The sequence below is a fragment of the Eleginops maclovinus genome, chromosome 19, assembly GCF_036324505.1.
Source record: "Eleginops maclovinus isolate JMC-PN-2008 ecotype Puerto Natales chromosome 19, JC_Emac_rtc_rv5, whole genome shotgun sequence".
Lineage (NCBI taxonomy): Eukaryota > Metazoa > Chordata > Actinopteri > Perciformes > Eleginopidae > Eleginops > Eleginops maclovinus.
Genome location: NC_086367.1, coordinates 7,718,003 through 7,734,376, shown reverse-complemented (window position 1 = coordinate 7,734,376; position 16,374 = coordinate 7,718,003). Strand labels below are relative to the sequence as shown.

Below are 16,374 nucleotides of genomic sequence, written 5' to 3'. Positions count from 1 at the left end.
TGTTGGGTCTTAATATGAGTAAATGTTATTTTTGTGTCCCAGCTTTTCCCCTGGCTTATTTTTCAATTCCTCCAATAAAGGCAAAAATAGTGTCAAATGATCTTATTTTGAAATATTTAGAACGATAGATAAGGAATGGTAATATCAAGAACAAAAGGGACAAATTGAACCCAGTAAAACAACAAAAAAAAGTGTATTTTCTAAACTGAAAGTGGATTCCAATGAACGAAAAAAAAAAACAGTTCAGGTTGAAAATTATTATTTTTTATTATTATTCATTTAAATTAACAAACACTGCTATACATATTGCTGTTTTTTTTAATCGATTTTGAATCATTTTGAACAATTAAAGCATTTGGAAAAGAAGTAATAGAAGTTGAAAACAGGCGACAGACAGTAGATAACATGTACAGCAGATCTACAGTCAATGGCTTTCCTATGTGTGTCCAGGGGCTCCAGAATATTTCGACGTACAGACATTATCAGACTTGCCCACAGTAATGTTTTTGGTTATCTTTTCACCTCTTTTAGTCGTCGTAAAGGAACTAAGATTCCACATTTCATCCGTGCGATGTCAAACCCTTCAAAAAGATAAACAGCTGATCTTTCCCAAGTAGCAGCAGCTTGTATTGAATTGCAAAGTCCGTTTTCTGCATCCAGCACAAAATTCTTCCAACCACAATTTTTACTCCTCTGAAAACTAAATTGAAAACATGACACCCCCGTTTGACCCGACATTAAATTGATTAGGAATGTTTGAAGTAAACACAAAAAAATTCCAAATATCGCTGTTGCGTCCTTCTCAGTGCACAGTATTGAAAACCCTCATCCCTTTAAGATACACACATTAATAAAAACAAATGAAAAAGAAGTGCTTCAAAGAACTTCAAAGGTGTCCCCTCTTTCATCCCAGGCCAGCTGTAAAAAGAGTTTTCCTATTTTTCCCTTCCTTTTTTTCAAAAAGTGAACCGCGTCTGGCCCTTTTGTTTAAAGCTAACACGACTCCCACTAAGTCTCCACAGAGTACCTCGATGTTGGCATATGTTCGTACACCCGTAAATCAGCACATCTGACTTAAATTTAAACATCATTTCTTTACTAAAAGTGACAGATTTACAAACACAGTATAAACAGGGTTGACATCATTGGCAGCTGGCGACAGTCTAGACCACAGTGGCTCTTTTCGATTTGAGCAAAAAACCCTCCTTTCAGACAAAGACGGACGAATTACAGGACGTATCAAACAAACCTTTTTTGGCTTTTTGAAACCTGACCTGCCCTGAGAGGCGGTGTTGAAAAATAGGTAAGACCTTTTATTTAGAGAAACACAGAAAGAAGGTCAGAAACAATCCAGCGAGGGAGGGGTTCGTTCAGACTTTTGAGCGACAAGACGTTCTCGATGTGACACAATGTGTAACGTTCTTCACGATGGGGTTCTACTACACATGAGATATCCCTGACATCAATGTAAATCACATACACTTTGTCATAAACAGGTTCTAAAGTTCAGGTACAGAATCACTGAGGAAAAGCACACCAATAGTACTGTAAAGTCAAGCCACCATGGCAAATAGAAGGTATAGAGTATTGAAGAACTGTTCATTGATTGAAAGTTGGCTCGTATCCTTTGCAACACTGAGGAGGGCTTTGGCCACCGTGTGGCTGGCCGTTTTGCTTTTCTACAGGCAGATTAAGGAGAGGACAATGTCTCAACAAAACACTTTGTAAAATGTTATCAGCACAGGCCATAAATACAATTAAAAAGATGGAAATAGCATCAGAAATGTGTACACACTCTAAGTAGTGATTCCTGAATCAAGGTCCAAGTTACGAACGCACAAATCTAAATGGAAAAGGAGGAAGTCTCTTTCTCTCCTCAAGTAGAAATTCCAGTGGAACGCTGACCTCGTTTAGTGATTTATTGATTCGTCTTGGCAGAGTGCAAGTGTCGGCCACATGGCTTTTTAAACATCTTCAAAAAAATATATTAAGAATGCGCTCTCACAATTCCAAGATTTAGGCATGTCCTTCTTTAGTTTCTTCTTCCCAGTAAACAAGTCGACACTCTGGAGTTGAAATGGCGAAGAGATGACACTTTTAAGGGGTTGATGCACACACTCTTTACGAATATATTTCTTTTTTACAGTGAAGCAGAAAAAGAAGAAACACATGGCGTAGCCCTTGTGGGACTCCCTGTGGAGAACGGCTCACATGGTCATCTTGGTCTGGACTTTTGAATGTGCTTATAGGTCTTTAAAAGACACTGAAAAGGGGGAGGAGGGGCGGCAGTTGATCCTCATGTTGCCGTCAGCCACAGTGTTTGTTTCTCAGCTGTGCCAAGCAAAACCCCGGCTCAGAGGGCCAGGAGGGTGGGGGAGTTGAGGGAGTCTGAGGACTGATCCCCGCTGCTGCTGCTCCGCCGGTGGGCCTTGGAGCAGGACTCGGAGGAGGGCGAGGGGCTCTCGGGCTCCAGCATGCTTGGGTAGGTGAATATGAGGCTGGGGGCGTTGGGCGTGGCGGCCGGGGTGGACGCCCCCACTACCGGCGTGTTCAGGCTGTCTCCATCTGTGCAGTACATGCCTCCGCTGACGATGCCTCCGCCCAGGCAGATGGGCTTGATGACGGAGCGTTGGGGCTTGTCCACATGGTCACCATCTACCGGCTCCTGCTTCACTACCACGTGGTTTATCTGAGCCCGGGGGCCCATGTTGGGGCGCATGGTCAGCGGGAGGGGGGCGCACTGCTGGTGCTGTGAGTGCTGCGAGTGCTGCTGGTGCCCCGAAGACGGGTGGCGATCGTCGATGGGGACCTTGCACACGGGGTTGTGGGCGACCAGCATGAACTCCAGCTTGTCCTTCTCCTTCTGCAGGCTTTCGATCTCCTTCTGCAAGTCGGCTTTCTCCTCCTCCAGCTTCTCAGTTTCCTGTGAGGAGAAGAGGACATATGGTTGAGTATTTACACAAAATTTGAGCAGGTTTGTTTTGTATCATTAGTGTAGATATATTCCCTAGGCTAGACTGTTCTTTTGGTAACCCTTTATCAACATCAGTCTGACCCTTTTTCTCCTTAAATATCCCAAAAATGATCTCAATAAATAAATATTAAGAAGATAAATGGGACTCCAAAAATGGTTTTATTCCATTGTTTTCACTTTAAATTCCTAGCTTCACTGTTAAAACTATATACTCTGCTAAACAGTCTGAGAGTATGATGTATAGCGTTTGATTAATAATATTATTTTTAGGTTTTACCCAGGCTGTAATCAGAGGGAATTTAGGACAATCACTTATTTAAATAAAAATGTCACAAGCAACAACAACAACAACAACAACAACAACAACAACAACTACCACTTATTTAAAAATGTGCAATGTTTACACGTTTATATATCTGGCTTTAGGGGTCAGACTTTGCCTTGGCCCTTTATTCTGGCACTAGTTTTAAGATGATCTAAACGAATATTACAAAGTTTTTTACGAGTGTTTAGTGATTTAATGCCAATACATTGTGATCAAGGCTGCACAAAATGTTTCCTAACAACAATGCAGTTAGATTTACGAGTGTTTCTCCAAAGCACCGAAAGAGGGCACTGTTTGTTTGCTAGAGTTTCACTCACTCACACAAAAAAGCTAAATCAACAGCTTGTCATGGACCATTTAGACACTTAATCTGGAAGCCTTCTGCTGGAATTTGAGTTTCCCATAATGACTGTGCATTGTTTGCGTCTTGGAGATATAATCTGCATCAGTAGCGTGTCATTAATGTGTCATGGAACAAGACAAAGACAGATCCCATAAAAGCCATTTGGCAGATAAAGACTAGCTGACATGTTGTCTGAGAACTTTGACTCATGGGCAAAGGTATGAGGAAGTGTTTGCAAGGAGCCTGTACAACACTCTCAAATAAAGGATATCAGTAAATCAAAGAGGCGACAGCTTATGAATACTGCTTTTTTTTTCACTTGGAAGCGACACTTCCTTATTGGGAATTTTATTTTAAACATCCGTGTGAGGACGGAAAGGCTTTTTTTCCTCAGAGCAATGGCTGTTTGTGCACGCAGCATGTCTCTATGTAGGATTGTGAGACAAGCAATTGGCCCCTTTTTACAAAACGTCCTTCATTCATGCAGACAGCTGCCTACAGCAAATTCCTTTCCTGGGGGTTTTTAAGGCCTGACAAGCTTAACCTCACTGTAATTCGGCTAATGAGTCCATTTAGATTCTGCGAGACAGCCCTACCTCTGTCTGCAGCGAACTGAGACAAAAAGCTTTTCATCGCCTGTCAGAGACACAGCCGGAGTCAAACCAGTAATGCAAGGTGGTAAATTTAGGTGTGGTGATCAATCACTAATCAGAAAAAAAAAGTCTGGACCCCTTCCAGACTTCTGCACTCATGTGACTTCTTTTTGTTTCTCTGTGTAAAAAAAAAAGTCTTTTTTATTTAAAAGTCAACTATACGCATGGCAGATTTGGCACCATAACAGGAAGAATGCTAATTAATTAGCTTCAGAATGTGGATGATTAACTGCAACCCAGTCTGATGTGATGCGCTTGTTTTGCTCACCCCTTGCAGCATCTCTGTGAGCTCCCGTCTGCGGTTGCGGCATTTGGCGGCAGCTAACTTATTTCTCTCACGCCTCACTCTCCGTTTCTCCTCTTCCTCCGGGGTGAGCTGTGGGCAGGAGCAGAAGGAACACGGCAGGTAAAATAAGCTGTTTGACAGGCATGCACGCACATGATCAATATGAAGCGGAGAGCAGCAGTATAAACAGGAGCTGACTGAGGACAGTAATGATACAATGATCTAGAATTTACTGGCCTCATAAATAAACTCAATGATGAATAAACATTAAAAAGGAATTTCTATGACAGCCATGTCTATGATGCATTATATTTGTAGTACTGTATAGATAAGCACTCATACTTTTACAAGAATAATGATGACATATTATATAGTATTTTATAAAGACTTATTGTAAAGTATCATAACCTTTACAATTGCTGGTCACTCATTAAATGTTATTATCCATAGTTGTTATATTATACTATTATTATAATGTGGGGAACTTTTTCCCTTAAAGCAAAGAATTAACAGCTAAAATAACTTTTAATTATATTAAAATGTATAAAATATACTATGTGGAATAATTATGAAAAGTATCAGACACTACGATGCCTTGCAAATAAAGGACGAGGAGATATCAAAGATTATGATATTGACCTTATAAGTCATTCAAATGGTTTATAAACGGTTATGAATGTTGAATATACATATATATGAGCATGTATAATTATATTATTCAATGCCTTGAGCAAATTATAGTGTGTCTATAATGCATATAGACATGGGAATCATAGAAAGATAATGGTAATTTGGTTTATTTTTAGACAAAGCCTTCATGGAAAATGTAGTTTTATAAAAACAAGTATATTTGTTGAGACCAAACAATTCCCCTGTAATGGTCTCTTTGCAGGCTTGTGACCCCCATTTCATCATCCCTGGTCCCTCACCTGTTCGTCTCTCTTGCGTCGGCCCCTGGCGTCCCCGATGGAGCGGATGACCCCGGGCCGGGCCAGCGTGTTGTGTCCCAGCAGCCCCGGGCCATTGGGTAGGTGATGGCCGTAAGGGTGGGAGCGGGAGTATGGGTTGGACATGGAGGTGATGACGGTGGGCTGCACCATCCACTGCAGGTCCTGGCTGGTGGTGATTGCATTGATGGTGGGGATGAAGGCACTGTTAGAGCCGGGCATGTCGACCCTGTACTTCTGGAAAGGAGCAGAAAAAAGAGACAAATGTGATGAGCACGAACACATTTAAGGAGGTTTTCCAGTAGGAGTCAACGCATAATCTCATAAGCATCTTAGTTTCTGTGTAAGAGCCCTGCATCGTTCTGCCAACAGCACAATCGCAGACACACACACCACCCACCATTATCAAATTTACACAATTTCCACATTACGAGCTGGTAGTAATGATTCAATCCACATGGGCAAAGCACTGCATTCGTAACCCCTGGAGTGGAACAGTGACACATGCTGTGAATCATGTGGGAAAGCCCAAGGTGTCCGCTGCATCTCACTTTACTATAACATGAGACGAATCAGTGCAAGTGCTACACACGTCTGGAGTGGCATGTGAATATACATGTTACTGTGGACTACATTATGTAATGGGTCAATATGGAGGCATTTTACTTGGGTGTCCAGATGGAGATATTTTCCTGATGGAATTTACTGAATATAAAATCAGATTAAATAGTTATAATTTAAATGTTGGGATCAGCTTTTGAGTCAACTAAAAATAATATATAAAGGGAGATTCGCTTGGTTTTGGGCATGTCTAAAACCAAACTGTTTTTGACTTAAGAAAAGATAATAACTTTGGCAATAACCCCTTTAATTATGGATAAAATCCTCCTAAAAGATGAAAATTATCTAAAATTCATATGCATGTGTTAGCTATCTGTAGTAATAATCACCAATATAATGTCAGATCATGTTATTTCATGCCTTAAGAGTCCAAAAACAAAAGGACTGCCTCCCTGCCTGTGTGCGCAAATTACGCACGTCTCCACATCCCCGTTATTCCCGACTATCCGTCGGATATCCCGGCAGTCCATTGGAACTTTGTTTATCTGGTGACTCATTGTGTATGGGATTTGTTAAGCACATGAGGAACGCGGTGAGTTCCCGTAAGGGGGGGGGGGGGGCAGCTGTAAAGTCAGACACTTAGCCAGAGTTATGAGAGCGGAATCTTTTGGCGAGTTAACCTACACAATAAGGGCAAAAAACCTATTTATAAAATCCCATTAAAACCTAAAGTGATACATTGTATGCAGTACAGTGTGAGGGAACATTCCATTTGAGTCATTATAGGGAAGACTCAGTTTATAACTCCTGATCTGACACGATATATTGGTCTAATAAAATCTGAATTTGTTTTGATGTCTTAATAAAGAGGTCATGTTCGTGCCTGCTTTAATGGGAAACAGACAGCTAGTGTGAGATTACAGGGAACCGGAGCACTGATGGATAGGGGCCAAAAGTCGTTGACCGTAAAATGTTGCGTGAGCCTGACGAAGTTTTTCCACAGAAGTGCTCTCTACGCAAGAGTTGTCTGCGAGGAAGCGACCTCCTCTTCCCGGATTTATAACCAAATATGTATGGAAATATGGGCACGGCGTCCTCATAGCGTCACACCGGCACAGATACAGTACAATATCAGTATGTAAGCTGTATCTCACCAATGCGTTTTCATTTTTTCTCTTCAGAAATGTAGGCTTTTGATTGCCCTGCGCTCCCGGTCTTGGCCATGTGCAGCGAGACCGGTCTAAAATAAACAATGTATTTTCTGAGAGTCCAAAAAAAAAAAAAATCTGCAACCAATGTCAACTCAACACATTTTGCACACGTCTTTGTTGCTTTCCAAAATGGACCATCACCCTTGTGTCAATGCCTGTATGTGGCAGTACTCGCCTGTTGCTTTCCCCAGTTAAGGCTCCATCTTTACCCATTAAATTGCTGTGTAAATAGCTTAGGGTATGGCAAGTTCTACAGGAATTGTCATTACTATAATGTGCGTAAAATGCAGTTTCCAACGCGCAAAAATTCCAAAAATGACAGTTTTACGCACGGACATGAGAGATGCAAGGAAATCACATTCTATTCAATGTGCAAATCACGTCTGTGGATGTTACCTTTATGTTTCTAAGTCGTGTTTACACACGATAAAGGAAATAACATGTATTTGAGCAAAATCAGCATTTCTGTGCCATTTGTTGCGCGCCATGGCAGTGCGCACATTATATGTTTAACCAAACGTGCACCACCCGGTAGTGTTTAGATAAGGTGGATTTCAAAGATAATGAGAGAAAAATACTTGTGAATTCATCTGGTGTTGCATTTGTTGAGTCACCGATGGTATTGGGTTCATAACCAACCCCCCCCCCCCCCCCCACACACACACACACACACACCCCTCCACCCCACCAAAGAGTATGCAATTAAAATGTATTAACGCGGAAAACAACAAATTGACATACAACCTGTAGGATATTCTAAGCTGTATCGTACTTTACATTGCATTAAAGGCTAGGCAGGTCATGTCGCAGGGTTTCCTGCTGGTACCTGGTAGCTTGAGGTAGAGATCGGACTGCCGATCGTGCTGCTGCCGCTCGTGAAGGACTCCTGCTGGGCCGGAGAGGTGCTGCTGCCGCGGGACGACGTGTCGTAGTTCCCGGAGTAGTCCTGGTACATGATCCAGGGAGGAGGGAAGATTTCAGCAGACTGTTTGAATCTGAAACCCCCCCCTTTTTTTTAAATCCTCGCAGAAAAAACGCACCACCAGAAGAAAAAAAGAATCCTCTGACTTGTTGTTAATTTGGGATATCCAGAGAATAGTTTGAAATAAGTGCTCCTCTAAACTCACCTAAAACATCGTTCAGATATTGCTATTTAGAATAAATATTTTCACCTGTGCTTCCTGTTTCTAATATGCTTTTTATTTTTTCAGGTAAACTACACTATAGAGCCTCTCAGGTGCGCAAACTTGAACCTATAAGTCAAATCCAGTTGAGACAAGTGAGCCTGTAGTTAAGAGTGACTCACTCAGGTTAACAGTCGCTTTCAACCCTGTTGCCTGTCTTATCTGCGGAATACTTCGCTACTCTCTATCTGAGCTCTGTGCTGTTCACGGAACAGTTCTAACTTTTTTTTTGTCTCTTTTCCTTTTCACCACACTTCCTACAGATGACTCACTTCAATGGCACTATGAAGAACTGCAACGGCTTTTCAACACCAACGAAAGAGCCTACGTCACTGCCTGGGCGTTGCGATTTGCGCGCGGGGAGGGACCGTGTCCGGATAAGGCAGTGAAAAAGAAAAGATCCGCTGTGAGCGTGCCTCGCGCGGAGCTCACTGGAGATATAAAGGAGGAGAGGGATGCGGGAAAAGTATCTCGGATATTTGCAGGGAGGTTTATTTTTTCGTTTCGAACGTCAGTGCCTGCTGCGGAGTTCACTGTTTGTCTGACTTGCTTCGGTCCATTGACGCATGTTTCCTAAAATGGACAGTTGCGTCAGAGAGCGCGTGTGGGTTTCCTTGGTAAAGAAAGCGTCAGACACTGGAGGGATTCCCTCCCCTTGCGCGCTGCACTTCGGACTCCGGAGCTCTAAACGCTCTGTCCGGTTACTGATGAATGAGACACAAAAACATGATTTTAAAGCTTTAAATGTGAGGATAATGAGCACGTGGACGCACAGTTATTTGAAGTCTCAACAAACACGTGCACTTAGTAAGTTTAAAGCAGTAAAGGCAAACGTTATTTGCGTCAGTAATCGATATTTGTCCTCACCATATTATTCCTTCTAAGAGCAGACAGTATTTTCCGTTATTTCTCCTCTTTTAAGTCTGGCAAGCTCAACATCCAACGCCTTATATCCGTCCCTGTGAATAAAGACCAGTGATGATTGGACATGCACAATTTCTGCACAATATTGCGTCTGTGTGTTTTTGTGCGTCAATTGGAGAGCTTGCAAAAGGATGGCAGCAAGACCATGCAGATGGTCAAATTAATGTGGCCGACTGCTAAGATCTATATTAATATTATTACAACAACAACAACAATAATAATAATAATAATAATAATAATAATAATAATAATAATAATAATAATAACAGCTTCAAAGGAATCTCAGTGAAATGTGGGCTAATTGTAACTCGGACGCAGCGTATAAACAAGGGCACGGCGCCCGGAATGTGACACACGATATGAAATGGCGTATTAAGCATAATCCAATCTACCATGGTTCCTATTTTAATCTGTATTGGTTACACTGAGCTTTCCTAAAGCTGTGAGCCAGAAAGAGTCGCTCCATCAAAAAGTTACAGCAGGGGGAAGTTGTGTCGAAGGGAAACAATCTGCGGGGTAAGGGGGGTTCTGAGGTGACCACGTCAATTATACTCTAGGTAAACTCCAGTTCCTCCAATATGTCACCCTTTCCAAAGTGGGTGTCATTTTCGCTGCCTTTTGACCTTTGATATGTGTGGAGAAGCTTCTGAAAGCACCCAGATGTTCAACTATTTGAATGATATTAATTAATGATTAATGTTTATCATGGAGCCAACGACACACGCTTTTCACCCGCGACGGTGTTGCTAAGCGACACAGTTTCATCTAAATAGCTTGGGGGAAATCTAATCTGCCATAGTCCTATAATTAATGCCGTAATATCATTTGAGATGCGCCCATCGGCGTCAATTTGGGGAAAGCAAGATATGGCACTGCGACAGGTTCTGTTCCCATATGAGTCCAATTTAGTTTTTTAAGTACATAATGAGATATCACGCACACATTGGAACACACAGCGTTAAGTGATGCCTGTCAGTCAGATGGTGATGCTCCAATTTGTCATTCGTCTCACGGATGTTGATGGTTAATGACAGATTCAGTGGCTTATTAAAAACCTGAGAGGGGCTGACCTCGGATGATCTGCAGGTCGTGAGCCACTCATCACACACCAGAAGGAATCAGCTCATGTAGAATATACTAGCAGAGGATCTTATGGACTGAGAGGCTGAGGCTGACCAGACGCGCTACAGGTGTCCGTGACGTAAGCTGAGTCGATGGCCCTAATGCTGCATTCAAGTACCCGTCTGCAACATTTGAAGGGCAGGTTATAAAAGGCAGTCAAAGACATTGGTCGAGAGTAATATAAAAAAGATATCTATATTAATAAAAAAAAAAAAAAAAAAAGGTTTGGTGACACATGGTAAAGATCTGTAAGCAGCATTTTGTTGAATACATTTAAAATATATATATATAATGAAAGACCTTGCCTGAAAAAGTACAACACATTACAACACATAATAATGAATACCCCCCCCTCCCCCCCATGATGGAAGTGAGTTTTCACTCACTGAGTTTTCACTCACTTCCATCATGGAGGGGGGGGGGATATTCAGATTTTGTAAATAAGTGCTAATATTAAACAGTAAAAATACTCTTTTAGAAATACAATTTGTTCAATGAATGTACAAAAACATGATCAGGAAGATGACCTTATTAAGGGCAGTGATTATTAATGTATACATAATATTATTATAACTTAAACATGAATGTAAAGCCAGGATTTTACTGTGATGCCAGTTGAAGTAGAGCTCAATGATCTTTTTCAATTGTCCAATAATCTGCTGATTATTTTCTTTGTGAATTGATCAATTGTTTTGTTTGTATAATATATGAAAACCATGTCACTGTTATTATTACATATTTGATTTATTATGTAAAAAATGATTTAGTCTTCAGAAATGTTAACGGAGGTAGAAACAGCTCTTCTTCACCAAAGTTTTTTGAATGCAATTAAACAAAAATAAACCATAACCCTAAACTGCACCAATCGCTGTCTTTTTGAGTCAAAATAATAAGCAGGGAAAAAGTCAGTGGAACAGAGACTGTCTGAGTCAGCTTTTTCAGAGTTCACAATAATCATCGTGTTTTCTTTTGACAATTTTACAGGTTATTTTTTCCTTGTTTCTTGCCCTTGCCTTTCATTGCTTCCTCCCCCTTAGCGTCACTCAGCTGTCATGTTGTAATACGTTAACCTGGATAATAAAGCTCGACATGATCAGCGTGGCTAATCTCACAGCTCAGGTGCGCAGGACACACGCAGGCAGCGAAGTGCTGACTCAGAGCACAGACAGTTGGTTAATGAACTCTCAGTGTGACTGACAGTGGGATTCATTGTGATGCTAGAGGTGCTTTAACACAGTTTCCATAAGGTATTATGATGCAACACAGCAGAGAAGCAACAATGCATGTCTGCTAAAAGTCCACTACATGGTACAGGAAGTTACAAACACTGGCCCTTTTATTTTTCCCACACTGTTGAGAATAAACAAACCCAATCCCATATGGCTCTGTTTCCTCTGACAATACAGAGGCAAACCTGTGTTCAAGACTTTTTAAATAGAAACCCAATCAGCAGTTTCATCGGCATGCCCACTGTGCAAGGAGATAGCTTTTTTTTTTCAAGAGTCTGGAGACTATAACAGACAGCTCCTGTGAATTAAAGTAACCATCCTTCAGTGATTTAATCTACTGGTTGCCTTGGTGACTCATGTAAAGCAGTCAAACACAACAGCACAGAGGGATAATTTGATCGCTCTTGACCTCTGGAGTGTGGGATTGTGGAGAGAAGAATATGAATTCATTGGCTGTATTATCCTCCAATGAGGCCAATCACATTCAGGTATGCAGGCAGCACTGCAGCTGTTCCTCAGCATCTTCCTCTGGTTCACATGCAGTGTATCCGGACTGCATATTCAGACAAGCACACACATTTATGTCAACATCCTCTGGCTGCTTGAATTCCTTATGCAAAAGCAAATAATTAACGCAAATGCGATTATTCAGTGTTTCAACTGGGAAAGGATGAAGATTACAAGAGTTGGAGAACTAATGACCAAAACTGTGGACTCGAGTAACATCAGGGACATGAACTTGATGAGCATTGTGGGCCGGGCAGGGGGTATCTTTCACATATTAGACTAGACAAAATCATAAAAAGATATGTGACTAAATTTTGACTTTAACACCCATGACTCGAATCAATTCTTCATGACTTCCCTTCTTTTCCTGAATAATCCAAGGTTATCCCTATTCCTTCAAGTTGACACTTAGTTGATCCAAGTTGATCCACTTCATTTGAAACAATCCGAAAATCATCCAATTGAGAGACTTGCAGAGAGACAACTATACACAACCAATGTTACGTGACTGAGCATCACTTGGTCAAAAATCCTACTTAAAAATGTGTTTATGTACGTAAGACAGAGAACAAATTGAATGCAAAAACGAGCTCATTATGACCCGTTTATAGGGACTGGACCCTGGACTTGACACAAGGACACAAAGAATCAAGTCTTGCTTGTCACTTGCAAAACAGTGACTTTGTTTTCTGTGGTTCATTGTCACAAGAATTGCAGGTCTGCAGATTCCATAACGGGTTATATGCTTGAGGCTAAATATGCGGTTTGCAGACGAATAATTACTTCAAGAGGCTCCACCTATATATAAATCTTTCAGAATAGTTGGTAGGACTTTCTGCTTACTTCCTGCGGGGCTGAGGTGTGGTTTAGGTGTTGTAACTTAAAAAACATCAACACTGCTGGTGCTGAATCTCTTCTTAAAGTGATGCTTTTCAGTCGTTTCAATTACTGAGACACATTTCAGACAAACAAATCCTTTCCTAGAATTGTTTGCTGGACAGCAAGGAGAGAGGTGCAGGAATTGCAGTGAGGTGGGAATTAGGGGGTGGGAGCGTCTTATTAAATGCCACCACGTAGCAACCGACTGTTTTCATGCCTGTTTGCTGCTGCAGTACGGGAAACAAATCAAATTACCTCATATGACACAACTTGTTTTCATGTCATTGTGCAGATCCACTAGCTGGCAACACTAAAAATACATTTTGTCACAGCAGATTACAGTGAAGCAAGGTGCTTTATTCTGTGATTTACCAGGCAGTTCTGTTTAATCAGGTAACCGCAGGGAACTAATAGCAAAGTGGAGACCCACATAATCACCTGCACTGAGCGCACAGTGCCTTCCAATCAACATGCTCTTGACAGTAACTTCACAAGGTATCAGTTCCTGGTACAATGGAAGGAAGTGCGTCATAGTACCTCGAGACAAAGAAGAATGGAACGCCGCTCGGGCAAAAACAGCAGAGAAGACAGAAGGGGAAATGTTGGAACATGTGGTGGAAGAAGTGTACAAATAACAGGGTCTGAGAGGAGAAAAAAGGGGGCGAGTGGTCGGCGAACTTCTAAAGGGGGCAGCCACCTGCAGCTTGCAAATAAACAGGAGCTCGCCGTTCCTTCCACGTTTACAGGAATGCTCATTTTCTGTGGAAGAAAACAAAAGCCCCCGCTCGATACTGGAAAGGAAAATGTATTGGCTGCCTGACAAGAATGGGCTTCGTATTGGCGTTTTATAATGTTTTGGTCCCATCCGCGTGTTGTTTTCCTCGACGTTGGCACAAATAAAATAGTCTCACACAATGGGAAGTTTATCGCACTCCGTCAACAAGGCTGTCAGTGTAATTTATGAGTGTGCTGCTCTGAGAGCGGGCTGATGCCTGAGCAGCTTAGAATGTTAATGGGTTTTAGTCGTCCGACTTTTGTTTGACCCCAGCTATAAAAAAAAAAGATCCACCTTTCTATGACTTCAAACTTGAAACAAACCAATTTGAAATTCAAAGAAAGAAGCTGACGTGCTGTGATTCTTTTTTTTTGCCTTTTTTTTCCTCTTTTGCACTACTCTTCCCAGAAACCACCTGTTGAACCAAAATGTGAATGGTACCTTATTTTGACGTGCTTGAGGAACAAACCAAATAGTGTTTTTTTCCAGAAGTCTGGAAATACAAATGCATGTTTTACTGTTTAAGAGTGACAGAGTGAGTCATTGTGTCTATTACTGTAAAGGCAGAAAGTAAGTCACCTCTGGAAAAAGACGTGGATTTCTAAGACCCTTCCTGACTGTCTTCATGAAGCTCAGTAATATCATCGAGCTTTCTATGACTTAAAGTAAAAACAAAAGAATACTTTAAATTCAAAGAAAGCAGCTAAATATAAATATAAAATGGGTAGAGAACCTTTTTCTTTTGGCTTAAACAAATTGTAGCCCTTTATTGCTGTTGTGTTTTCTGCACTACCCTTCCCAGAAACCACCTGTTGAACAAAAGTGGTTGGTACGTTTGGGACGTGCTCAGCCAACAATCTAAATAGTCATTCTTTCTGGAAGTTTGGAAACAAAAACCTCATCATTAATTGTTTAAGAGAAGAAGAGTGGAACAACCATTCTGTCTATTAAGGTAAAGGTAGAAATAAAGTCATTTCTGGAAAAAGACGTGGATTGTAAATATGTTTGTTATTGAGTCTCTTCATCAAGCTCAGTTATAATCATCGACCTTTCTACGAATTATAACTCAAAACAAACAAATAGTTTAAATATTGCCTCTATTGTCGTTGTGTTTTCTGCACTACACTTCCCAGAAAACCACTTAGATTTGACATGCTTAGCAAACAACTATAGTCATTCTTTACTGGAAGTATGGAAACAAAAACACATAAGATTGAAATAGTGGAACAATAGTGCTGTCTGATACTGTAAAGGCAGTTAGAAAGTCACCTCTGGAAAAACACGTGGATTTTAAATACGCTTGCTATTGAGTCTCCATCAAGCATGCAGTATTGGAAAACTTTACCCCACGTCAAGTTACAGCTTATGGAAGATTATCAACGGCTTATCTTTACATGCACTCTTTCATCACTTGCTTGTTAACATACAGAAATCTGTGTGTTCTGCTTTATGGGTGCCAATATCTGGCTCAGTCGCTCTCCAATGCTACTCTGAGGCTTATCTTCACACAGTCATAGCTCCGTTTCTCTGGGTCCTCAGTGGATCATCTATTGTGGAATCAGATGGGAGGATATCAGTTTTGTAAGCTTTCCGATTGGCTGCCTCTGTAATATATCTGACAACTTCATTACAACCATAGGTAAGCAGACTTAACATATGGCAACTTTTAATACAATTTTGACCTTAAATTTCCATTAAGTTGATCCATTTTTGGATCTTAGTTCTTTTTGTCTGCTTTCTAGAAATATTTGTATTATGACGTTTTGAAGTATTTATGGCTTGTTCTTTAGTCATAATGACAGAAAAAAGAAGGTAATCCACAAAACTACCTAACAAAATGCAGGTCCAAAACCCCATTTGAATTAAACTAACCCTAACCCCTAACCCGGGGATAGGGTTAGGCTTACTTTGCTTGTTGGTAATTCTACTCATTGGCATTTTAGCCGTGTTGTAATTACAGGCTGTGGTCTGTAATTGACGAGAAAACCAGCACCTTCCGGCGGCTGACATCACAACAGGCCTATTGATAATGAATGTAATGCTGCCTCATAACAGCACTAGGTTAAAGGTTAAAGGATCAGCAAAGATTTTCCAATCCATCCTCTGATGGAGTGTCATGAGTGTCAGTTTTGCAATCCATCCAATAGTTGAATAGTTATTTCAGTCTAGTGTGGCTAAAAGTAATAGATGATCTCACATTCCTGATGTCTACAGATAATGCAGAAAATGTTCCCTCAGATGTTTCCCATGAAGATTGACATTTCATATTACTCAGTCAAAATCTTTCCAAATTAATGACAGAAGATCTCACTGACACTGTATGGTGGTGCAGAAATGTGGAGAAACATAGTGATAGTGTGTGTGACATTATTAACAGTGGGTTTCTGCAGGGATGTGTTGAAGCATGCTGCCAGTGGTTTGGAGCATAGAAAAGACAAATCTGACTGGGTGGAT

At 41.0% G+C, this 16,374-nt stretch overlaps 1 protein-coding gene across 2 annotated transcripts; it reads right to left on the bottom strand.

Annotated features, from left to right (window-relative positions):
- Positions 1-242: 242 nt before the first annotated feature.
- Positions 243-8,776, bottom strand: fosl2 (FOS like 2, AP-1 transcription factor subunit). 2 transcript variants are annotated; one of them, XM_063908379.1, is made up of 4 exons: positions 8,127-8,776; positions 5,511-5,765; positions 4,564-4,671; positions 243-2,923 (listed from the first exon to the last, which is right to left on the bottom strand). In XM_063908379.1, exons 1-4 carry the CDS (start codon positions 8,253-8,255, stop codon positions 2,354-2,356), a joined length of 1,062 nt encoding a protein of 353 aa, XP_063764449.1. In that variant the 5' UTR covers positions 8,256-8,776; the 3' UTR covers positions 243-2,353. The 2 variants fall into 2 exon arrangements, with proteins under 2 accessions (XP_063764449.1, XP_063764450.1); XM_063908380.1 differs by lacking the exon at positions 8,127-8,776 and adding an exon at positions 8,073-8,095.
- Positions 8,777-16,374: the final 7,598 nt, after the last annotated feature.